General features: G+C 38.2%; 1 protein-coding gene and 1 long non-coding RNA gene across 5 annotated transcripts in view; one reads left to right on the plus strand and one right to left on the minus strand.

Annotated features, from left to right (window-relative positions):
- The window catches only part of VEPH1 (ventricular zone expressed PH domain containing 1), a 232,380-nt gene extending 219,813 nt beyond the window's left edge, over window positions 1–12,567 (plus strand). For all 3 annotated transcript variants that reach the window (XM_023223372.2, XM_023223373.2, XM_023223371.1), the window contains 2 exons: window positions 6,632–6,768; window positions 10,933–12,567. In XM_023223372.2, coding sequence (XP_023079140.1) covers window positions 6,632–6,768; window positions 10,933–11,169 — 374 coding nt within the window. In that variant the 3' untranslated portion in view covers window positions 11,170–12,567. The remainder of the gene's footprint in view (window positions 1–6,631; window positions 6,769–10,932) is intronic.
- LOC111550115 overlaps window positions 1–26,697 on the minus strand; it is a 105,262-nt gene that overhangs the window by 5,490 nt on the left and 73,075 nt on the right. For both annotated transcript variants that reach the window (XR_002733926.1, XR_002733925.1), the window contains one exon: window positions 406–669. This is a non-coding gene — a long non-coding RNA (uncharacterized LOC111550115). The remainder of the gene's footprint in view (window positions 1–405; window positions 670–26,697) is intronic.

Below are 26,697 nucleotides of genomic sequence, written 5' to 3' on the forward strand. Positions count from 1 at the left end.
GGAAGGGAGGGGAGGGGAGGGGAGGGAAGGGAAGGGAAGGGAAGGGAAGGGAAGGGAAGGGAAGGGAAGGGAAGGGAAGGGAAGGGAAGGGAAGGGAAAAGAAAAGAGACAAACACACAGGAAAGCTTTACTAGAGAGTCCTTGTCCATTACGACAATGCTCCTGCTTGTTCTTCTCATCAAACAAGGGCGATTTTGTGAGAGTTTTCATGGAAAATTATTAGGCATCCACCTTACAGTTCTGATTTGGCTCCTTCTGACTTTTTCTTTCCTAATCTTAAAAAAATCTTCAAAGAGCACTTATTTTGCTTCAGTTAATAATGTTAAAAAGATTGCATCGACATGGTTATATTTCCAGGACCTTAGCTCTTTAATGACGGACTAAATGTCTGATATTACCACTTACCAAAGTGTCTTGAACTCGATGGAACTTATGTTGAGAAATACTTTCCACTTTTTATTTTTATCTTCTAATTCCATTTTTAATGAACTTTTGAAGTTCCCTCATATATCTGAACTTTGTTGAATTTGATATATGTAATCTGTGCCTGATTGCTTCTGTTCTCCATCTCTCCTGCCCAGCTGCATGTTCCACAGGCTGCCATGTAGTGATTGTTTCAATAGGCTCCTTTAGCTCTGGTGTTCAGGTACCCTCCATGACTGGGGACACCTGCAAGCAGAGGGAGGGAGGAGAGTGAGGTTGAGTTATTGATTTGCTGGCTGCCTCCCTGCTGGGACACTGAGGGTTGACAGTGTCCTCTATTCCAGGCCATAGCTGTCATCAGATGGTGCTCTCCATACCGGTCTCCCACTGAGTCCTAACTGTTCTCTACCCTTTCCTCGTCAGGCGGAGGGGTGTTAGGCCTGCATGGTTACTGGCCCCAGAATACCATGGCGCTTTTCCTACACCTTGCCCACTTCTAAGTAAATAATCTATTAACTCTATTAACTCTCCTCAATTGCTCAGCTTGAGATGCCATCTGTTTCCTGCCAAGACCCTGCATGACACATCACTGATCCCATCTGGGGCCCATGAGGCTTCATGCCTGGGCTGGCTGGACCCTCACAGGCTCTAGGCCCCTTCTTAGTCCTTTCTAATGGGGCTTCAGAAAAACTTTCCCGTAAAGTCCTCTGTATGACCTCTCTGTGACTGTTACACAATCTCTTTCCTGGATCTTACACCTAGAAAGCCTTGAATTGACTTCTCCCTTCACCCCTCAGCCCATGACTGTTCGAGAGCACCTGCTTTACACACTTGTTTCTGATTTTGTTGATTCTTCCAGCTTCTTCAGGTTCTTTTGTGTGTTTTTCCTCACACACGTGCCTTGCTACCACTCTATCTGGAAAATTCTATCTGATCCTTTTCCACACTCTATCTGGAGAATTCTCTCTTCTTCATGAGGGTCCCAGCTCTCATGTCACCTTGTCTCAACTAGAAGTGGAATTTCTGCTCTTCAAATGCTGTAACACGTGGCTTATACTTCTCGGTGGCACGTGCCAAACCCTACACTGAGCAGTAGAATTTGTAAAATGCTATACCTTCCCTAGATAATAAATTAAAGCTCCCTGTGAGGGTGATTTTATAACCCCTCAGATCCAAATATAGTGCCTTACAGCTTATCTGTGCTTGAAAAAATACATATAGGGTGGATGGATGATTGACAAATGAGCAGATGAATATTCTTTATTTTTCATTCTTCCTGCTGTGGATCTTCTCAGCTCTGGGAGACCTGTTATTATTATACTTATTCATCAACTTCATGTTGAATAAGATCAACCCCTTCAAAATTCATTCTTTTTAGCAACAAATATTTTTAACTTGGTGCAGAAAAGGGATACAATTAACATATAAACATTTGTATTAGCATTCTGAAAAACTTTTAAGTTGACAAAGACAGTAATACTTTGCGTTCCAATTGCACTACAAAATTCAATTTAATAACCCATAGCTTTTATAGCCAGTCGATATTTAAAAAAATAAACACATCCATGTTAGTAGAGAATGTCCTAACCAAATTGTGGTGCTTTGTTTTTGGTGTTTTGTTTCGCTTTGTTTTTTTAAGAGATGGCATTTCACTCTGTCTCCCAGGCTGGAGTACAGTGGCATGATCATAGCTCACTGCACCCTTTGACCTCTGAGGCTCAAGCGATCCCCCCACCTCTGCACCCCTCCACCCCTCTGAGTACCTGGGACTACAGGTGCATGCCACCATGCCCAGCTAATTATTTTATTTTATATTTTTGTAGAGACAGGGTCTCGCTATGTTGCTCAGCCTGTTCACAAACTCCTGGTCTTAACTCCTGGCCTCAAATGAACCCTCTGTCTCGGCCTCCCAAAGCACTGGGATTACAGGGATGAGCCACCACACTTGGCCAAATTGTAGTGCTTTAAATGAAATAATGTGTTAATTGGAAAGTGAGGACGTGTTTGAATATCCTCTATGTTCTACATGCAAACAAGATTATTGTAGATGATACATGATCATACCCTGACAGTATCTCTCCACATGATATTTTTTAAATGGAATATGATAATCTTAGAAAAAAATGGTTTCTTGATGTAGCTGTGAAGAGGCTGTGATATCATATCTGAATCACTTGCTTCAAAGGACCTACTATGGGCAATAGACCTTTAAAATGACACGTCCCCAGTCATGCATATGTTAGATATAATAGCAAAAAAAAAAAAAAAAGTTTTTTAAGATATGGGATATTAGAAAAAATTTGTTTTGTTTCTTGAAATTCTTTTTAAATTAATTTCACAACTCCAAATTGCCTCGCTTTTACTGACTTCTCTGAAACTGACTAACACCTAAATTTGGGGCCTCACATTCAGCTACTTTAAAGTTCTGCTAACATTTCCTTCCTAAAACCATTTCCATTGACTTTTCCCCCTAGGGCTGATTTCCACTGGGGTACCGTGAAAAGTATTTGCTTCCCGGCTTGTCTCTGAAGTCCTTCATCCTTTGTTGTTAGTAAGCCTATCATTTTGTCTTGACTGTCTCATCATAGTCATTATATCCCATTCACCCATATCTTTAAGGACTCCAACAATTTTGCCAAGTGTTCCTTGTAAACTTTGGTCACACATAACTCTTCAAGTGAAACGTTTGGATCTGCCTTGAGAAAAAAATAAAGTAGATAACCCTCTATGTCAAATCCAAAAGGATCCATGTACTTAAATTTTACCTAAGTCAATCATTATTTCAAATCATCTCAGATATCATAATTATTTCAAATGTTTCTTTGAGTAAATATGAAAAACTGAGACAGGAAAAATGTATCATTATTAAATAGCATTACATTAAATCATCTTGTCATTAAAACCATGGTACCAGCCTGAGCAACATGATGAAACCTTGTCTATACAAAAAGTACAAAAAAATTAGCCAGGTGTAGTGGTGCGCACCTGTGTCCCAGCTACTCAGGAGGCTGAGGTGGGAGGATCACCTGAGCCTGGGAAGCAGAGGTTGCAGTAACCCAAAATCTCACCACTGCACTCCAGCCTGAGTGACAGAGTGACACCCTGTCTTAGGAAAAAAAAAAAAAATGGCAAGAAAGCAGTGATCACAAACTGTAAAGTCTTTCCTAGAAGTGGGACTGGGGTGAGGGAGAAGCAGTGCCTTGTGCTTTGCTATTTACCTCGTGTCCTCACATAAATTTCTTTCTTTTGATTTTTGACCTCCCAGAATCCCTTTTTAAAGGGGAGGGGGCAACATTATTATTTTCTCTTGCTGATTAGAAAATTGTAGTTTAGAAGATTCAAATCTAAATCTTCTGAGTCAATATTAAAAATCCTCGAACATTACAATTAGATTACCATGTTCTCTCACTTGAAAATATGAAAAATGGGTGTTTTAAAATTTTTTAAATTAATTTCGGCTTTGGTATTTTGTTTTTGTTATTTGTTTTTACTTATTTTTCCCCTTTATTCCCCTCTTGGATCACCTCTTGAAACCTTCTTTCCTCATCCCAGCTAGGCTGCTGCACCCTTTATGACTCAACGGTGCGCTGTTAATAGACATTTACTGAGCCTCTAGCCCAGCAGGCACTGTATTAAGGCTGTTCCTGCTCTCAAGGAACAGGTAACCCTGGGGGAGACGCAGTACCCTAAGCGCTTTAACTGAAGTCTCTGTAGATGTGGTTGCACAAAGAAAACCACTATGTTTATGGAAAATTTAAATTTGTAAAGAGCATTACTAGCTTTAAGAATGCTCCATGTCAGACAATTTCTATCAAAGCAAAGCAGAACTCTGAATTTTTTTTCTTGATATTAATTGTAAGTTTATACTTCATGAGTTCCTGCTTTCCTTTGCCTCTGGTATGCTCATTAGTAGCCTCCACTAGAGCTTCTCAAAAGATTGGAGGTCTCATCACTGAGGTCTCAGATCAAATGTCACCTTGAACATCAAAGCTCTTTCCTGACCACTGAAATGCATGCATGCACAGCAAGTCCCCAAGTCACTTACTCCCTATTCTATTTTCATCATAGCCCTTATTACTACCTTACAATAGATTTGATATGTATTTTCAGTGTTTGTTTGTTTGTTTGTTGAGACAGAGTCTCACTCTGTTGCCCAGCCTGGAGTGCAGTGACGTGATCTCAGCTCACTGCAACCTCCACCTCCCGGGCTCAAGTGATTCTCCTGCCTAACCTCCCAAATAGCTGGGATTACACCCAGCTAATTTTTGTATTTTTGGTAGAGATGGAGTTTCGCCAAGTTGGCCAGGCTTGTCTCAAACTCCTGACCTAGGTGATCCACCCACCTCAGCCTCCCAAAGTGCTGGGATTACAGGAATGAGCCACCGCGCCTGGCCAGTTTTTAGCCTTAATTTGGAGTTGACAATGGAATAGCCAATTGCATAGTTATCCAAAAAAAAAAAAATAGCCTTAATAGTACTTTGCTTATGAAAACTCTACATTTTGGCTGGGCATGGTGGCTCACACCTATAATCCCAGCACTTTGGGAGGCCGGGGCAGATGGATTACCTGAGGCCAGGAGTTTGAGACCAGCCTGGCCAACATGGTGAAACCCCATCTCTACTAAAAATACAAAAATTTAGCCGAGCATGGTGGCGATTGCCTGCAATCTCAGCTACTCAGGAGACTGAGGCAGGGGAATCACTTGAGCCTGGGAGGTGGAGGTTGCAGTGAGCTGAGATCTTGCCACTGCACTCCAGCCTGGGGGACAGAGTAGACTCTCTAAAAAAAAGAAAAGAAAAGAAAACTATACATTTTATTATTTTTATCCTGAAAATGCTCTGTAAAGGTGAACAGTCCTGTGTGGCAATTATGAGACCTATATTAGAAAAAAGAAATGGTAGTGTACAAAGGGCAGGTTGTGTTCATACGGTCAAACAGGCACTGTCTAGAATTTTTCCGAAGTGATGGAACAAATTTTATTGCTTTCAAGGTGCTATGAAAATCGAAGATAAATATATACAAATAAATATTGTCCTACTATAGATTGAGCTTTCCATTGTCCCCTTCTTGTCAAAATCAGATGCTTTCATCTGAATTTGAAGAGTGAATCTTATGTTGTTGGTAAAAGGAACAAAATTCTTCAGTTCAGCATCTAAACTCTGACATTGCAATGGATCTTCTAATTCTATGATCATTTGTAATCACACACACTGCTTCGATGTAAAATTAGTCCATTCAGTCAACAAATATTTATAGACTTCCTACTATTTGCCAGGCACAATGTTAGATGCTTGGTGATTCAACAGTGAACAAAGCCAAGACACTGCCCTTGTGGAGCTTCCAACTGAATGAGACAGAAAGATATTAATCAGATAAGCACTAATATCTATCTACAAATGATAATCCCTGATATATAAGGAACTTGCTATGTGCCATGAGAACTTATGGGGGAAAGCCACCCTCATCTGGATTTGGAGAGGGCTTTCCAAATGAAGCAACATTTAAGTTGAAATGTGAAGTGATCAGTTGTTGACTAGGTGACGATGGGAGTACAGAGAGGGGAAAGAGAGTATGTGTGTTCTAGAGAGTGAGAACAGCATGTACAAGAGTTGGGTAAGTTTGCCTTTGCAGTTTAGTGTTATGGCTTTAGGAAACATGTCTTTTGGAGTGCTGCATTGACTTTTGCTGCCAAATAGCTAAATATACTTGGGTTTATGATTATTTATAAAGCTATATTTCCAGCAGTTCATGTGTCATAAAGCATGGAAATTTGTTTTTTATTACCTAGTTACTGGCAAAATCAAAATGAAGCTTATAGCATACTAGATACTTTGTGCCAAAATTTCAAACTATTCCAAATTAATTTGCTCATTCCAACATTAGAAATAGAACACCATGAAACAAAGAAACTAAGCACAGAAAGTTAAATATCCAGACAAACTTTAAATACTGTTAACCAGATGCTCTTTGTGTAGCCAATTCCTTTTGAAAATGTCAATGAAGGCTTTCAACACTTTTCCATTGCCATATCTGAATTGTGCATTCTTTTAGGGACAAAGGAGGAAAGGTTAACCCAATTCATAATTTATTAGCCTACTTTCCAGATATGCTAACTGGGTGCTGGTACACTGTACAGTTCTGACTTTGGATCACTTACCCAGTAAATAATGGAAAATACATGGCATGATTATTCTGCTACCTTCAACAGTTGTAAATCAAGATGGCCAGCCTCTCATTGAAGGAAAACTTAAAGAGAAGCAAGTCAGATGGAAGTTCATCAAAAGGTGGAAAACACGCTATTTTACACTGGCTGGAAATCAACTTCTGTTTCAAAAAGGAAAGTCTGTAAGTTCCTCCATCATCTTTTACACTTGCATTTTTAAGGTCTTGATCTCCACCAATAGCTAGACATTTTATCTTAAGTTTAAACTCTGATACTTTTTCCATCTCCATTTCACCATCTTACAGCATTGTTTTCTCATATATGTCTGTGTCTAGTCTGTTTATTCCTATGTTAGTTGGTTGACTGTCCCCTTCCAGTTTGTTATGGAAGCTTATTTTAGTTGACTTTAGTTGTTTTAGTTGAACTGCAGAGGGACTACTAGGTCTTGACTCAGACACCATGCCCTTTGTTTCCTTGTGGACCATGTACACAAATTCATGACTTATGATATTGGCTCTAATTTTTTATAAATATAGTTTATAATTGGAAGTGGGGGGTCCAAAAAAGGAGGACATAGGCAAGGAGGAAAGAATGGAGGCTGATTTACTTTAGGTACTTTTTATAGTTAACAAAGTTTAATTCTGATTAAAATATTACTGTCTTTCATCTATTTAGTATTCAGTTAATGAATATAGTAGAATTGTGATCAAACTAATAAATATTTAATATAATTTTCCATTTGAATAAGATGCTCAGTAATTATTTGTATTGTGAATTTTCAGTGGGAAATCTCTGAAATAGCATTCTATTCCAATCAATAATGCAAAGTTATCCTCTTTTCAAATTGGTTCTATGTATCATTAAACTCTACTGATTTAGAATCAAGAGGAATCAAATCTTGACCCACTTCCTGAGTATTTTAGAAAATAATCATAATGACTGGCATTTTTTCAGTGCTTACTATGCAACACCCTGGATTGCCTCAAACAATCCTCAAAATAATCCTATTAGGCCACCACTGCTATTATTGCCATTTTACAGATGAGGAAACTGAGTCAAAGAACCTGATTGGATTGTCCAAGGACAAAGCTAATAAAGTGAGAAAGGGTATAACTGAGGTCAAGATCAGGCAGTGTTACACCAAAGCATGTTCTTAAATGTGTTTACTGCTTCCCATGTATACTTAAAATACAGAGCCAGTGGCAAACTGTACTCACCAGGGATCTCCATAGAAACAGAACCAATAGAATATATAAAGACATATAAGAGATTTCCTGTGGGAATTGGCTCATGAAATTATGGGGGGTAAGAAGTTCCATGATATGCTGCGTGCAAGCTGGAGAACCAGGAAAACTGGTGGTGTAATTCAGTCTGTGTCCTAAGGCCAGAAAATTAAGGGAGTCAATGATATAACTCCCAGTCCAAGGCCAAAGGCCTGAGAACCTGGATATGGGGGTGAGCTGCAGGGAGGGATGTAAGTTCCAGAATCTGAAGGCCCCAAAACCAGGAGCTCTGATGTCCACAGGCAAGAGAGAATGCATGTCTCAGCTCAAGAAGAAACAGCAAATTTATCTTTCCTCCAACTTTTTATTCTATCCAGATCCCCAGTAGACTGGATGATGCCCACCCACAATGGTGAGTGTGGATCTTCTTCACTCAGTCCACTAATTCAAATGCCAGCCTCTTCCAGAAACACCTCACAGATACATACAGAAATAATGCTTTCCCAGCTGTCTGGGTACCCATTAGCCCAGTCAAGTTGACACATAAATTTAACCATCACATAAACCAAACTGTCTGAATTAATTAATGAAAAGTGGTAAATTAGTTAAAAATTATAATTCATTCTGGGCCATATGCACTATATCTCTAGAGACCTCATTATAAAACTTACTTGAACATTTTAATCAACAGGAATCAAATATCATGTATTTGAATTATGGCAAATTCTGACCAGTGTTCTTTCAATTCATAAGACTTCTGTTAACTTTTTGAATGAAATATATTTTTTTGTGATACCTACTGTGTACTCATGTTACTTTCCTCATCTGTGTGTATTATAACATATACAGATGGACTTTTCTGAGGCTGAACATCTTTTTGAAAGGGCAGTTCAATTTAGACAGCTATTGGAAATGTAAAGAAACTCTTTTTTAGCATAGGTTCACACTAAAGCATGTTTAAAGTGTTTAAAATGACTATCTGAATTTTGTGTTTTCATTCAAGAAATCAAGAATAGAAATGAAGACGTAGTAATTTTCCAGATCCCTTAAGACAAAGCAGAGTCAATCTATAAGAATGTTTTTCTGAACTCAAATAATGACCTTTATACTTTCTGATTCATGGCTTTTTAATAAGATTTAAAGAAAACACAATTTTATAATTAGGTAACTCGTTTGACATGTTTATCAGGAAATAATGGTCTGACATTCCATAACTCTGACAAAACTTGCAGCTCAAATAGTGGGAAATAATTTAATATAGCATGAAGGCCACAGCAAAATACTTCTAATCTCCAGGGAAACAATAACCTACCAGTGGTCAACAGTACTGCTGAAGCTTCAGGTCCTTGTAAAAGGGCCCCTTTTAAATGAAAGAAATGTGCATTTTAAAATGAGAGCTGAGGTTGAAAGACTCTAATCTTTCACTTTTGCATTTTTAAGACCTCGATCTCTACCAACCAGCTAGGCAATAGTGTCCTTTGACTTTCTGTCTATTAGTGTCTCAGTTGATTCACTGTCCATCTTTAAATTACTATGGTAACTTTTTATTTTCTTATCAATCTCTGTACTATAGACTGCTTCAAAGAAAGGCAATTTTATTACTGTCAGATACTTACGGTAAACCAAATTAGGCTAGCAAAGTATTATCTAGTGTGTATGTCTTCAAACTTTATCCTGTGTACCCTAAAAGAATTTTGAACAATCTATGCAATACCTTGCAACATTTTAAGTTGCAGCAACACTTTTAACATAAGTTTAACATTTACCCGGACTGTAATTTCTGTTGAATTGTAAATATTGACATTTTGAAACAAAAGGATTACATCTCTCCATTAAATGTAACCATTGGATTAAAATACCATAGCAGTTTAACACCTAACACTATTTTTTAATACATAAATTAACTGTTTTTTATATAGAAATGTCCACATTGTTTCTCTTTTTCTTTTTTTTGAAATCATGTTTCTGTTCTACCTCTATCACAGCATTTTATCCTGAATGGCATTTCATTTTTCACTGAGTAAAACTGTATGTATAAATTGAAATTTGATCGTTTGAATTTCTTGTGACCATGTGTCTCCAAGTGTAATTTTTTCTGATTCAGTTATCTTTTCAAAAAGTTATATCCTTCATGAAAATCCATAAGTATAATGCCAAGCTTAATAATTATTAAACATTAAAAATTGAAATATTATTGAAAATGCACCTCATAATGAAATAGATAAAGAGTGATTACATTGCCTTGGCTGATGGTTACTTCCCTGAAGTCAATAGTTAGAATTGCTTTTTTGTTTGGTGCTTCTGAGATTTTTTTTACATTGGACAAAACATCATAGAAAGTATGGGATGAGTGAAGAGGATGCTTTTTCATTGCAAAGTGAAAGGAGGGTGATTGCAACAGGAGAGGTGAGCAAGGAGAATTGGCAAACTTCTCAACCACAGGTACTTTCTTTAGTAGACAAAATGTATTCATATTAAAGACCTGAAATTGCTTCAAAGAAATATCTGACCGTTAAAATTATTCGTCTTAGCCCAGGTGATGACCTTGGTATTGCAGAGATCCTTAAATTTTTGCTTTAATAAAAGGTGAATGTAACATCATTAAATATTCCTTTCCTTACTGTTTGTAGACAAAGCATGCTTCCAAAGCTGCAGAGGGTTTCAAAAACAGTTTGGTCTATGGGAACACTGGAAACCTCTCTATTCAATTAAGGTTTGGCAAAATCTTTCTCAGAGGTAGCACAAAGGAAAATTCAATTTCATGCCTCCAAAACTACCCGAAATTATAAGTTAATAGCACTCCAAATTGTACCATTGCACCTTGCTCTATTGATATAATGTTAATAGAAAATGAAAGAACTCTGAATTTTTCCCAAATCCCGCTTTATAATAATATTCTGTAAATTAGTTATCTTGTGTCAACTTATGATACTCTAACAAAAGCCCGATTGTTCACTCCTTCAGTTGTTCTAATGATTCTGAGGCCTTAGCACCCAAAATAACAAAGGTCTTGAGCTATAAAAAGTGAAAGGATTCTGGCCCTCTTAGAAAATTCTCCAGTAGCCAGAGATCCTTGCCTACAGTAACAGCCAGCCCATATTCTTTTCTTCCCATGCCTTTCAGAAAGATGACCCTGATGACTGCCCAATAGAACTCAGCAAAGTACAGAGTGTGAAAGCTGTGGCCAAGAAACGCAGGGACCGCTCTCTCCCCCGGGCTTTCGAAATCTTCACAGACAATAAAACCTATGTCTTTAAGGCCAAGGATGAGAAGAATGCAGAAGAATGGCTCCAGTGCATCAATGTGGCAGTTGCCCAAGCCAAAGAGAGGGAAAGTAGAGAAGTAACCACATATCTGTAGGGATTTACAAGTCAGCCACGACAACTACACACCACAGGCATTGTATTATCATTGCCAATGTCAAGAAAAAGAGCTAAATTTACCAAGCCATGTTGTTTTTTACTAAATACCAATGGAATTCTTGTCCTTTAAGAAGAAGGGCCTAAAATGGCAGGATTCTTAGGAAATGTCATACTCTAACAGCTTTAGTATTGACTTCAGAATATATCTGATGTCTACAAAAATAAAATAAAATAAAATAAAATAAAATAAAAGGAGCTAGACAGTATGCCCTCAGACAGTGTGGGGCCAGGAAGGGAAAAGTCACTGATAAAATAACCTCTGTAGATATGTCATTCAAAACTATGAGAAAACAGCATGAAAAGATGCCTGAACTATTTGTCCTGAGGAAAGATTAGCACTTCTGATGAAAATCACAGTCTGTCAAAGGTATTAAAAGAAAAATTTAAAATAAAAACCTTTAGAAACATTGAACTAATGTACACTGAGGAAAACCATATAACTTACTTATAGACATATAATTACATGATCCTCTCTTACTACAAATGAGGCTAACACATGGTAAAATGGTTCTCAAATCAAGCCAGTTATGTCATTAAATACTTGTCTTTCAGAATTACTTAATTATTCCCTTTAAGTTCATTTTATATAATCTACAGTTTAGATGCTTGGACATATATCCTGCCCAAGGCACTAAGTGTAATATAGAAAAAGGATAGAAAGCCATTTTCTCTATCTTCAAAATAATGTGCCATCTCCATTAAAATTAAGACTTTAAAGTTCTATAATTTTTTCTTTGTATTCAACCTTTTAATGCCTCCAAATTACAAACATCTATTTTTTCACTACATAGATACATATTACACTGTGATAGACAGAATGCTAGAGTGATTCTCAATGATCCATGCCTTGGTATCATCCTCTCCCCCATTGAGTGTTGGTGGGACATGTAACCTGCTTCTAACCAACAGAATATGGCAAAAGTGATGGGGCCATCTCTCCCATAATTATGTTACATTATATAGCAAAAGTGAAGAGAGGTTGCATACATAAGGTTTCTAATCAGTTGACTTTGAGTTAATCAAAGAGACCCCCCTGGGTGGGCCTGACCTCAGCAGACTAGTCATTTAAAAGAGGGTAAACAAGTCAGAGACTCTCTCTCCTATTAGCCTTGAATAAGCCAGCTGCCATGAGCTCTACAGCTGCAAGGAAATGAGTTTTGTCGACAACCATGTGATCTTGGAAGAAGCATCTGAACCTCAGATAAAAGCCCAGCCCCAGCCAACACCTTGGTTGCAGCTTTGTGAAACTCTGAGCAGAGGACCCAACTAAACCACGCTTGGACTCCTGACCCACAGAAATTTTCAGATAATAAATGTATGCTGTTTTAAATCTAAATTGTGGTGATTTGTTATGCAGTGATAACTAATACAAAAGCTAAGTTGGGCTACATACAAGGGATCACTTTTTTCTTGAAATTTATTCATTATGTTGTCTAGTATAGAAACCTGGAGAAATACTATAAATGGTCAACACCTTGACCCTCCTGCTAACTTACTAGCATAGGAAATATAAAAGAGACCATGTTTGCGAAAGGTAACAATTCCATTTTAACAAGTAAAGTTTGAGGATATTGTGAGTCACAGAATTTATTACACATTGGAAATAGAGTTCTGGAGGTCAAAATTCAGGATCACTGGATATATAGGTAGTCGCCAAAGATGCAAAATTAGATGAAATTACCAAGAGAGAATAACAACACAAAAGAATTAATAAGGGTTTCTTGAGATGCCAGCATTTGAGTAAAGGCAGCTGGTGTAGCTGATTAGTGTTCAGAGATGATGTAGACCAGGGGAAATGATGTCGCAAAAGCCAAATTAATAAGGATTTTTCAGGAAAAACAGACAGGGCAACAATTTGAAATCCTGAAGAGTAATCACTTAAGATAAAGCCTGACTTTCACAATCAGGAAGCAATTGGTGTCATTGGTAAGAACAATTCCATTGGAGTGAGGGAGTAAACATCACATTTTAGTAGGCTGAAGAGTCAATGGGAGGTTAGGAGTTTAAAGCAATAAGTGGACTATTTTTTCAACAAAATGGGGCTACGATGAAAGGGTTAAGATGGAGCAAGTATTTTCTTGCTCTCTTTAAGATGAGTAAGAAGGGAAAGATGAAGGAATTAAAAATACAGAAAGAAAGAGGAAAAAAGTGACTTTGCTTGAGTAAAGTTTCTAGAAGTGATAGGAAAGGATTAAAACTCCTTTATTTTGCAGAAATTAACTGAGCACCTACTAAGCAACAGTTGTCATGCTTGGCCTGTAGATACAAAGATAAAAGACACAGTTTTTCTCTTCAAGGGGTTTAAAGTTTAGTGGAAGAGACATATACACATAACAGAAATGTAAGTACTACATGGCAAGTGCCTTGATGAAGGTATGCACAGGGTCCTGGGGAAACACAAGAGAAGGCGCCATTGTAAGTGACTTTAAACTCAGAATGGACTCCCTCACTTCTTCCCAGAGGTGATAGAAAATGAGCTAGTCTTAAAAAACTAGTAGGATTGCTGTGGGCAAACAAGGAGCAAATGGTCAGTAGAGTGAACCACGCTGCAAACGCAAAAGAGGGAGAAGGAACATGGTCCATTTGCAAAATGTAAGCTTTTCCCTAGGGTTGAAACATAAGGGGTGTATGGAAAATGGTTCAGAGTGATGTTGAAAAGGCCTGCAGGACCACAGGATGTAGGACTTGGTTCCAAGCCAAGGGTCTAAACTTTTTCCTTAACATAATGAGACATTAATTTGTGTGGCAGCAATAAAGAGAAAAAAGAAAAAAAAATTTTTAATAAGATGATGAAGCACGATTAAAAAGTTTTGAGCAGATTTGCATTTAGAAAGATTATCTTAATAGTGGTAAAGAATGGATTATAAGAATATCAAAAACTGTAGCAGGGAGACCATTTGGGAGGCTCTTCTAAGGTAGTGAGGACCTGGACTCATGTAGTAACAAAGGAAATAGAGATAAATGAACAGGCAGGAAAAATACTGGTTTAGGAAAATGGACAGAACATTAGTGGATTGGATGGAGTTGGAGTATGGGAATGGAAAGGAAAGAGTTTCTACTGATCCCTAGGTGCTTGCTTGGGAAACTTGGTAGATGATGATGGTGATATTCACTGAAACAGAAAAATCAGAAACAGCAGTTTGAGAGGTAAGGCAGATGGTAAATTTAATTTTGATGTATACATTCACGGTATAGATAGGGGACTCACCTTGGATTAGATGGACAACTCCTATGAAGTTGGGCAGGAAAAGGATGAGAAGGAGTATAGTTGTAAATGATTCTCTAAATATTCTTTTAAAACCTACCACCCCATGCTTAAGAGTCAGTGAATAACTCTAGCTGTTTTAGTCAATTAGGAACAATTGGTAACAGACAAACACTAACACAGTATTAGGTGACGTTGCATTAGCTATTAACAATTTGAATGCCAACAGTGTGCTTAAACCTTTCATAGCAGAGAGCTTGTGGTAAAACAGTGGCTATGTTGAATGCTTGGCCTAAAAAAGAAGAGAATGGCCCCCTCAGCTCAATTTGTGGGGAAAGAATTATTTTTACTACTTGCTTCAAAGTCCTTGTGATTTAATTAACTGGATGCCTCTAATCTAGAACATAACTCTCAGTGCCTTTGAGCCAGAGCTTTAAAAAAAGTGAATGTGTGAACTATAAATAATGAACTTCCTGATTTCATTCCATGATGCAGTAATTCCAAACGTAAGTAAATTCTCCTGGGTTCAGAATCACACTAGGAATTTCAGAATCATCAGTTTCCCGCGAATATTTCTGGCACTTCCACCCTGGTTGCTGGTGAGTTTACCACAGACCGGTCTTTCCCAAGAGGGCTGCCATTTCTGATCCTGATCTAAGAAGAAACCACTTTCCTAAACATGCTTAAACCTTTAAATATGTTGGTACGAATAAAATTATAATCATGGATAGAAATTGAAGTGGTTTTCATTTTAATTTTTATTCTTTTTCCCTCCCAGATAACATTGGAAATATAAATGTTTATGTATGAGAAGCTCATTGAGCTATTTCTCGAGAACCTGGAGTTTGGTAAAAACAAATATTCAATACTTTTCTAACACTGAGCTTTCTAGAAAATCCTTAGCTGGTGATGTCAAGGGGCATTTACTGGGTCATCTTCAACTCACCTACTTTCCATAGGCACCCACAAACCTGTCTGTGGTGATGACTTATTCTCAGACATAAATAAAGATTACATGTTTAAGGAAGCATTACCCGCTTTAGGAAACAATTGTGAGATAAGGTGAGAGAATATGTGAGCTGAATTCAAAGTGCATTGCAGACAAATAAAGACCATGGTTTAAATGCCCTAATAAGGATTTCCAGTTCCCGAAACCTAAATTTTTAGAAGAGAAACCAAGAAAAAAAAACCAAACTGTCATCTTGTTTCAGAATAGCACCAGAGTATAGATCCCTTGGAACAAATCCTTCCCAAAGATGCTCCTGAAAGACAAAGAGGTTGGAAAATTCAGAAGACGTCTACCAAGGTTGGGAAAGGGGCACAGGCTCTAGGCATGTGAAGAGTCAAGCCCTCTCTCTTTCAAAACTGGATTACCAACCTGAGCCAGTTATTCATCTTTCATCCCTGGATTGGAGATAATACTATCCACAGAGTGGAACTGATGTGAGGCACCCATGTCTTGCAAAAGCATAAAACCTATAACCTTAACCAGCAGAGAACCTTTAACATAATAGGTGCTTGAAAAAGACACTCCAGTTCCTATGTACCATTAAGTAGCTATGATGCCATGTCTTGATGATAATTACATGTTGATGTCTTCCTTTTTAAGCAAAACATTCAGCGGTTGCTTTGCAAGACCATATGGAACTGTGGTCACTTCAATGTTGGCTCTTTTGTTCACTAATACCACATTTCATCCCACTCCTCTGCTTCTGTGCTTTTCTGTGTACATGATAACTATTTGTTTCAAAGTCAAACCAAATTGTAACCTGTTTAAGACATAGTAAACAGCAATTAGTCCATATGCTGTCAACCATCCACATATCTGAATGGATGCGACAACACAAAGAGCTAAGATAGCATTTGCACATCGATAGGCAATGACAGAAACCCCATACAGCCATTCCCAGTGCATAACGATTGTAAAATATGTACTAATCTCAGAGATATTTAAGTGTGGGGGAAGAAAATGTAAAGCAGTTAGTATAAGGAAGTATTAAGAGTTCCATACAGGTTTGTTTCACATTAATCAAAACTGTGTGTTAATATTTTTGTGAACAGTAGAGCATATTGCAAATGTAAGAAATTTTAAAACATAATGGTTAAAATGCTCCCAATGCACCCATCCTCAAAGGTATGAGGTCAGCTCTGCCTGTAGTTGCTTACCCTCTCTTTTGACAGGACTAAGGATGGCTGATGTCCACAAACAAGCCATGTTTCTGGTGTCTCTATATCCCCCTGCCAGTGCTCCCCTTTGTCCAAGTCCCCTTTCCTGAAAGGGAAGCTGGGTAAAGAATGGGCCAAGATGGCAGAGATGGAGGCAGAGTTGCACGTGGTGTGTCTTTTTATTTTTTCACTTTTATTTTAAGTTCAGGGGTACAAGTATAGGTTCATTACATAGGTGAACTTGTGTCATGGGGGATTTGTGGTACAGATTATTTCATCATCCAGGTATTAAGCCTAGTACCCACTGGCTATTTTTCCTAATCCTCTCCCTCCTTCCACCCTCAACTCCCCAAAAGGCCCCACTGTGTGTTGCTCCTCTCTATGTGTCTATGTATTCTTATCATTTAGCTCCTACTTATAAAAGAGAACATGCAGTATTTGGTTTTCTGTTCCTGCAAAGTACATGATCTTGTTCCTTTTTGTGGCTGCATGGTATTCCATGAACCACATTTTCTTTATCCAGTCTATCATTGATGGGCATTTAGATTGATTCCATGACTTTGCTGTTGTAAATAGTTCTGCAACGAACATACGTGTGCATGTATCTTTATAATAGAATGATTTATATTCCTTTGAGTATATACCCAGTAATGGGATTGCTAGGTCAAATGGTATATTCTACCTCTAGGTCTTTGAGGAATCATTGCACTGTCTCCCACAATGGTTGAACTAATTTACATTCCCACCAACAGTGTAAAAGCATGCCTTTTTCTCCACAACCTCACCAGCATCTGTTGTTTTTTGACTTTTTAATAATAGCCACTCTGACTGGTGTGAGATGGTATCTCATTGTGGTTTTGTTTTGCATTTCTCTAATGATCAATGATGAGCTTTTTTTCATGAGTGTTGGCCACATGTATGTCTTCTTTTCAGAAGTGTCTGTTTATGTCCTTTACCCACTTTTTTATGAGGCTGTTTGTTTTTTGCTTGTAAATTTGATTAAGTTCCTTATAGATGCTGGATATTAGACCTTTGTTGGGTACACAGTTTGCAAAATTTTTCTCCTATTCAGTAGGTTGTCTGTTTACTCTGTTGATAGTTTCTTCTTCCGTGCAGAAGCTCTTTAGTATAATTCGATCCCATTTGTCAATTTTTGCTTTTGTTGCAATTGCTTTTGGCATCTTCATCATGAAATCTTTACCTGTGCCTATGTCCTAAATGATAGTGCCTAGAAAAGCCCACAGTCTCAGCCCAAAAGATTCTTAAGCTGATAAACAGCTTCAGCAAAGTATCAGGATACAAAATCAATGTGCAAAAATTACCAGCATTCAACAGTCAAGCCAAGAACCAAATCAGGAACAAAATCCCATTCACAAATGCCGCAAAAAGAATAAAATACCTAGGAATACAGCTAGCTAGGGAGGTGAAAGATCTCTATAAGGAGAACTACAAACCAGTGTTCAAAGAAATCAGAAATGACACAAACAAATGGAAAAACATTCCATGCTCATGGATACAAAGAATCAATATCATAAAAATGGCCATACTGCCCAAAGAAATTTATAGATTCAATGCTATTCCTATTAAACTACTACTGACATTCTTCTTGAAACTAAAGAAAACTATTTTGAAATTCATATGTAACCAAAAAAGATGTTAAATAGCCAAGGCAATCCTAAGCAAAAAGAACAAAGCTGGCAGCATCACGCTACCTGACTTCAAACTATACCACAGGGATGCAGTAACAAAAACAGCATGGTAGTTGTACAAAAACAGACACATAGACCAACAGAGCAGAATAGAGAACCCAGAAATAAGACTACACACCTACAACTATCTGATCTTCAACTAACCTGACAAAAACAAGCAATGGACAAAGGATTCCCTATTCAATAAATGGTGCTGGGATAACTGGCTGGCCACATGCAGAAAATTGAAACTAGACCCCTTCCTTACACCATATACAACAATTAACCCAAGATGGATTAAAGAAGTAAATATAAAACCCAAAACCATAAAAATATATGTCTTTTACCTACTATCACAGACTCGGGACACTAGAGGTGAAATTAGAATGGTGCCTGAGGCGGAATTCCAGATCAAGCAGGAGGAGCATTTCCAGAAGAGATCTTCAAAGTCAACCTTACCAAAGACAGGAATAGAAAGGCAAGGCCTAGAGTCAAGTTGGAAGTTGGAGAAGCAGGGAAGAGCAGAGGGAGGCACAGAACAGAGTGAGTGGAGTGGGCAGGGGGCTGCATGAACTTCAGAAGAGTAAGACAACCCTTATGGCTTGATTTTTACAGGTACTTGCCTAAGTGAAGTGCAGGGGGTTTCTGTTAAATGTGTTTTGATGAAACAGGTTCACCTCCTCATAGATGTCCTTCTATTTCCTGGTTATGCAAGGCCCCATAGCCATGTGCTCAGCACAAGAGGCAACCAGCTCTGACGATAACCTTAGCTCCTGGGTCCCGCCATGAGAACCCCAGCCTTTTCAGAGCACATTCCATAAGAACATTCTTCTCAAGTCCCTTGCCCCTGCACCCCAGTACTATTGAATTTGTCTACTTCAAAGAAAATCTTTCTGAGAGCATGGGGGCTGGAAATCTTGGAACTTTCTATAAAATGATAATCAGATGCGTTGTGTTTACATAGCTTATTTGTGACTTTATGGACAAATCTTTGAAAATCTTATATCAAATTTAAAAATGCATTTTCTCTGTCTTTCAAGCAATAAAAGGATTAGAATTTATTTTGGTACTGAGAATCTAGAAAAGTTATAAAATTTTAAAATAATGTAAAAACGTGAAGTACTCAAATACATGGTAGACTCATTCGTGCCTAGGAATAACAGCGCTCCATGAGACCAAACTGGAAATTATGGGGGAGTGGGTGCTAATAATAGTAAATTCTACTTTTTCCTTTTGTGAATTATTCTATAATTATTTTTTGCCTTGTTTTATTTTTTAACCACCATTTCACTAACATTAGTAGAATATCCACAACACACACACATATATATACACATTTACTATTACACAAGTATTGTGACAACAGAACTATTGTTTTCACATGTGCTTTGTAAGAATCAATCCTATTACTTCATTATCTTATATTCTATTTATATCTGCTCTCTCTCTCTCTCTCTCTGCCAGCATTTCATGTAATCAGAAGAAACTTTTATGCGTGTTCCATTATTCTTAATGGAGATCCACTTCTATGCACCAGATTTCCTTTGGGAGTGTTCTGTTCCCTCTTAATTCAGAGCTATTGCTATATGAGGAAATAGTCTAAATGTCATTTCTCTTAAGAGAGAGAAACAATGATTCTGTTTGCCAGACTAGCTCATAAACACAAAAATCAGAAGAAGGTCCATTTTTAAAATTTAGCCAAAACCACAGTTTGGAAATGTCTGTTTTGGAAAATGAACCATAATACTAACAGTATGTGTTGATTTGAGAACATTTTCATTAGGACTCTCCCAAACTCTTCATGGAGGGATACGGTATAATTTTCCACATAAACAACTCTCATCTACATATTCATGTTTTTGGTATCACTATAATACTGTCATCTCCTGAAATCCTGAGGTTGTACCATCCTCAGGTAAATACAAATCAAATTCCACGGCAGCCAACAGTGTCACAGTAAGGTTCCAATGTAACGAAGCCACTAGCAGAATGTGTGGCAGCTAAATAAACTAGGCCAAGTCCTTGTAAGCAAGGAGATTTGGCATTTATCATTCAGTTAACAGTATCACAGGCTATTGGAGTTGGAAGAATCTTAGCACTTGCCAGGCCCAACCTCCTTGCCCCATGGAGAAGTCCCTTGTTTGTCATCATTGGCAGGTGGCATTCCCAGCTGCTCAAACCCTTCTAGGGACAGAGAACTCATTACTTTATCATCAGTTCTCATCTTTTTAAAATAATTTTTTTCTGTTTATGAAAACATCTATTGCAAAAAATACCAAAAACTACTAAAATTATAAAAATTATTCATAATCATCTGATCATTCAGAACTCCAAAAAATAGAAATGTTCAAATATAATTCCCATTAGGTTATTCATACCATATAATTATTTTCTGAAAAATTCTGCCTTTCTATCATTTCTAACCTGCAGTCCAGGTTCTCTCTCCTGCAGCCAGACATAATGTCTGCTCCCTCTTCCCCAAGACAACCTTTTACATAGTTTGATTCAAACATTCATTCAACAAATACTTATTAGCCAGGCATGGTGGCACATGCCTGTAGTCCTAGCTACTCAGGAGGCTGAGGTAGGAAGATCACTTCAGCCCAGGAGTTCAAGGATATAGTGTAATATGATTGTGCCTGTGAATAACCACTGCACTCCAGCCTAGGCAACATAGCAAGAGAAAGAAGGAAAGAAGGAGAGAGAGAGAGAAAGAAAGAGAGAGAGAGAGAGAGAGAAAGAAAGAAAGAAAGAAAGAAAGAAAGAAAGAAAGAAAGAAAGAGAATTAAGGAAGGAAAGAGAGAAAGAGGAAGGAAGGAGAGAAAGAGGAAGGAAGGAAAGAAGGAAGGGAGGGAGGGATGGAGGAAGGAAGGAAAGGAGAGACCATTTATTGAGTATCCAACATATACTAGGGCATGGGGACTCAAAAATGATAAATAAATTGTCCATGTGTTTAACAAACTCAGTAAGTAAATGTTACAATCTGAATGTTTGTGCCCCCACTTCCCAAATGCATATGTTAAAACCATTAGGTAGTAGTATATGTTAATACCAACCTGGTGGTATTAAGAAGTGGGGCCTCTAGGAGGTGATTAGATAATGAGGGCTCTGCCCTCATGAATGGGATTAGTGACGTTATAAAAGAGGCCAAGAGGAGCTTGTTTGCCCTTTCCAATGTGAAGACACAGCTAGAAGGCACCAGCTCTGAGGAACAAGCCCTCACCGGACAGCAAATGTACCAGCACCCTGATGTTGGACTTCTCAACCTCCAGAACTGTGAGATATATATTTCTGTTGTTTATAAGTTACCCAGTCTAAGACAGTTTGTTATTGCAGCCCAAATGGACTAACACAGTAAGTGTATTTTATTTAATAAGTAAATCCATAAATAAAGCATCTCCTACGTGCAAGACCTGTGCTGGGCATTAGAAATGCTGAGGTGACCAAGATGTCTCAAACTTTGCGGGGTACGTATCCTAGTAGAAGAGAAAAATATTAAAGTATTACCTTAATTATGAAATTGCCATGAGACCTATACTGCAAAGAAGCACAACTGATATGAGATTGTGGAAGGAGAGGTCTAGATCTGGTCAGGAAGTTAGGGACAGCTTCCTGGACAAAGAGACATATGCCTGAGATCTGAAAGATGAACAGGAAGTTACTAGTTGAAGGGAGAGGTAGAAGAAAAGCAGACCAGTAAGAACTGAATGTGAGAAGACCTTGGAGAGAAAAGACATACAGCACATTAGAAGAACCAAAACAGGCTAGTGTGGTGGATGAGGGTGGTGAGGCTGAGAGACGGGGAAGTCATGCAGGCTTGTGGGAGAGCTATTGTTGGGTTTAAAACAGGGATGGTATGATTAGAGCTGCAATTCCATAAGATGGTCCTAGCTGCTGTGTAGAAAATGGTTTGCTGAGAAAGCAATAATAGAAACTGAGAGAAAAATAGAAGGCTATCACAATAGTCCAGGCGAGAGGTATAACAAAAGCTTGAAAGAAAGTAGCAGCACTGGAAATGGAGAGAAATAGAGGGTTAGAGATTGATTTTAGAAATGCAAATTGCAGGACTTAGTGATTGATGGGAACTGTCTCCAGAATCCCGGCACCCATGGATTAACCGTGGTGCCATTCATGATAAAGGGAGCATTCAAAGGGAGTCAGGTTTGAGGGAAGTCTTGTCCATAAAAGAAGCAGATGTGTAGAGATCACAACACTGTGATGTTGGCGCATGATGGAGACAGAGGAGGGGGCTGCTGGCTCTGCCTGGGGAGTCAACTAAACCTCCATTGAAGAGTTGATAATATGCTGGATGTTGAAGGAGGAACATGATTTTCTTATATTTTAGACCTCGCCTTTCACACTCTCACAGTCAAAAAGAGAAATGATGTATGCCAAGACTCAGGATCACACTTAACATGAGACAACATAAATGGGCAAGGATGAGAGCAAGAGTCACTTAACTTTAATTACTTACTTTATCAGTGTTTTTGTTCCAAATCCTTTTAGAAATATATACTAGATTTTTAAAAGTAAGTATGGTGGGCACTGATGCATCACCAACATCCCTCAGAGAAGGATCTCGTGCCCCAGCTCCTGGGACTGCTGTTGGCAGACAGCCTTCAGCTGTCATTCCCCTCAAGGACTGCCTCCTGGCCAAGGTCATGCCTGGGGCAGCTGACATCTAGTGAACGGTTGATGATAGAGTGTAAAGACCTGGCCATTCAGGCCCAAGTTGAGAGAACCCTGAGGGACCATTCTACCTGCAGAGCTCTCCACATGGTCAGTTGAGACTATTGTTGGGGCCACATTGAAGCTCAGTTTCTCCATCTGCCCCTTACTGATTCCTCTCCACTCCCTTCTGCAGGTGTTGGTCTCAGAGGTGCTACTTAATAAGCTTCCTACGCTTTAAACACTGCCTCAGAGTATGCTTCCCAGGAAGTTCAACCAGATTGAGAGTAAGTAAAGATATAAAGGCAAAAGGAAAACAAAGTGGGAAGAAGAATAGTCACTGGGATAAGGTAAGTAGATGAAACTCATCCCCAGCAAAAGATAGCATTCAGAGTTGATGCCACGCTTTCATGCAGCCAGTGAAGAGAGGTATTCAATCAGATTCATGAGTCAGTTTCCCCAGGCTAAAAATAAACCAGTTGCCCAGAGGAAGAAAAGCTCTCCCAACACTGAGACCCAAGAATTTTTTTCCTATAGGGCCTTACAAAGAGAACACGGTAATATAGTAACAATAGCTTCAATATCTCTCCATAAGAGCAACAGCATGTTTCAGAAGGATATGTAACAGTGCAAACCCTAGTTACAAACTCGAACATACAAATAATGTAATTTTCTTTATTTCCTGATGTTTGAATTAATTTGTTGCTTGAGTGCTGGATCCCATTTCACTTGGGAGCAAAAAAAGCAATGTTCATTGATTCAGGATAAACCCAAACTCAGAATATTCTCCATTTATTCTGTTTTCTCTAGTTTCTCTCCTCAACAAGCATTCTTCCAAATGTATTATTTATGTCACAAGATTCATGTTCTAGTTCTTCAGAGTTATGAATTTTCTATTTTTTATCTTTTTTTTTTTAGAGGCAATGTTGCTCTGTTGCCCAGGCTGGAGTGAGGTGGCACAATTATAACTAACTACAGCCTCAAACTTCTGGCCTCAAGCAACCCTCCCACCTTGGCCTCCCAAAGTGCTGGGATTACAAATGTAAGCCACCATGCCCATCCAGAGTTATGAATTTTTAACCTCGAAATTTTGACTTCTATTAGCCAGATACAATGGCACTCGCCTATAGTTCCAGCTACTCAGGAGGCTGAGGCAGGAGGATCACTTGAGCCCAGGAGTTTGAGGCTGCAGTAAGCAATGACTGTACCACTGCACCCTAGCCTGGGTGACAGAACAGAACCCCCTCTCTAAAAATAAAAATTAAAAACTTTTAATCCTGACCTTTGAGACTTAATCCTACTTTTCTCAAAGTAGTTCAGAATAGATTTTTGAAACTTACAGTTTACTGTTATTTCTAATTTCTTTTCAACATCCTTTTTCTGAGGCAATGGATGCCTTCCGCCTAGTTTGAAGGAGTAAGGAGAGCCAGGGAATGGGCCAAAGGGCACTACAGAAGATTAAACTCATCTCAAGGAATTAAAAAAAAAAAAAATGGGTTAACAGACTGATTGTTATTAACAAACTGATTGATACAATGTTCCAAAATAACATTCCTCAGTGAAAATCACTAGCACAATGCTAGTATATAGAAAAAAATAAAAGTAATTGGGGTGGGTGCTCAGAACCATGTGACCCAAACAGACAGCATGTGGTGTGTCACAATGGAGTCAGGAACATTTTGAATTTGTGTGTGTGTGTGTGTGTGTGTGTGTGTGCGCGCGTGTGTGTGTTATTAAGGAGAATTACATCATTACTGTGAAGTTATTCAGTGAATTTATGTCTACATGCCAAAGTTTTAATACTAATAGTTTATCTATATGACTGTTCAAATTCACAAGCAAGTATTTGAAAGAATATGATTATAGACAGGTCGCTCTTTATTATGAAATTCTTCAGAATAGAAAGAGTTGTAGAAAATAATACAATAAACCTCTTTTTTTTTTTTTTTTTTTTTTTTTATTTTTATTTTTTTTTGAGACGGAGTGTCGCTCTGTCACCCAGGCTGGAGTGCAGTGGCCGGATCTCAGCTCACTGCAAGCTCCGCCTCCCGGGTTCACGCCATTCTCCTGCCTCAGCCTCCCGGGTAGCTGGGACTATAGGCCCTCTTACAACCACCCCTCAGCTTATGAAATAAAGCAGTACATGTGCATCTGAAGCCCTCTATGTATCTCCTCCACATATGTAATTCCTTCCCTATCTCACCCAGGTAACTACCATCCTGAATTTGTTAATTATTATTCCAATATATTTCTATAACACCACCTATTTTTATGCCTTAAAAATACACAGTATGTTTTGCATATATTTCAACTTCATGTAGTGTCATGCAGCATGAATTGTTCTCTGTTTTCACATCTCATGTTTGCATCTATGTCTAATTGACTTTCAGTGCTGTATATAATTCCTTTGTATCATTCCATTGTTTTTAGGCTTTTGGATTCAGGTTCAAATATTCAATTTTTTTATCCACTTTCTACGGGATGATTTTTTCTAATCTTTGCAATAGCAAAAAAAAAAAAAAATGTTGCTATGGAAATACTGGTTCTTTGTGTGCAAAGTCAAAAGGTTCTTTGGCCAAAAATTCTCAAAGTATGGTCCACAGACCCCTGATGGGCCCAAGACTCTTTCAAGCAATTCATGAGGTCAAAACCATTTTCATAAGAAGAAGAAAATGATACCATTTATCTTTTTCACTGTGTTAACATTTGCACTGATGGTGCAAAAGGAATATTAGGTAAACTGCTGGCATCTTAGCAGGAATCAAGGCAGCAGCATCCAGCAATACTAGTAATTATTGTATTCTTCACCACCATGCACTGGTGGTTTTAAAAAATCACTGAAGAATATTAATTTTACTAAATTGCAACTGTTACATAGTCATCTATTTAATATTTTGTATATTAGAGTAAGAAGCACAAAGTACTCTGTTACATGCCAAAGTACAATGGTCATCTCAAGAAAAAGCATTTGTGTGATTGTTTGAGTTGTAAGATGAACTACTACTTTTTTTGCTAAACATCTTTTTTTATTATTATTATACTTTAAGTTCTAGGGTACATGTGCATAACCTGCAGGTTTGTTACATATGTATACTTGTGCCATGTTGGTGTGCTGCACCCATCAACTCGTCAGCACCCATCAACTCGTCATTTATATCAGGTATAACTCCCAATGCAATCCCTCCCCCCTCCCCCCTCCCCATGATAGGCCCCGATGTGTGATGTTCCCCTTCCCGAGTCCAAGTGGTCTCATTGTTCAGTTCCCACCTATGAGTGAGAACATGCGGTGTTTGGTTTTCTGTTCTTGTGATACTTTGCTAAGAATGATGGTTTCCAGCTGCATCCATGTCCCTACAAAGGACGCAAACTCATCCTTTCTTATGGCTGCATAATATTCCATGGTGTATATGTGCCACATTTTCTTAATCCAGTCTGTCACTGATGGACATTTGGGTTGATTCCAAGTACGCTAAACAGTATTTTTAAGAGAATGACTGAGACTGTGATTATTAAACTCTTGGGGTTTGGCAGACATTTTCTCAAAAGTGAATGATATGAGCCTGCTACTCCAAAGAAAGCTGATTGTATTGTTGTTGATGATAAAATTTGAGCTTTCAAAAAAAATTAGAAATTTTGAAAACTTGAATCCAACCCTGGATTTTCATACTTTACAGCTTCTCAATATTTCATGATTTCTCTGATGATATGGGTCGTGATTTTTGACACTGTATAATGTAAC

This window comes from Piliocolobus tephrosceles, chromosome 2 (genome assembly GCF_002776525.5).
Source record: "Piliocolobus tephrosceles isolate RC106 chromosome 2, ASM277652v3, whole genome shotgun sequence".
NCBI classification, from domain to species: Eukaryota; Metazoa; Chordata; class Mammalia; order Primates; family Cercopithecidae; genus Piliocolobus; species Piliocolobus tephrosceles.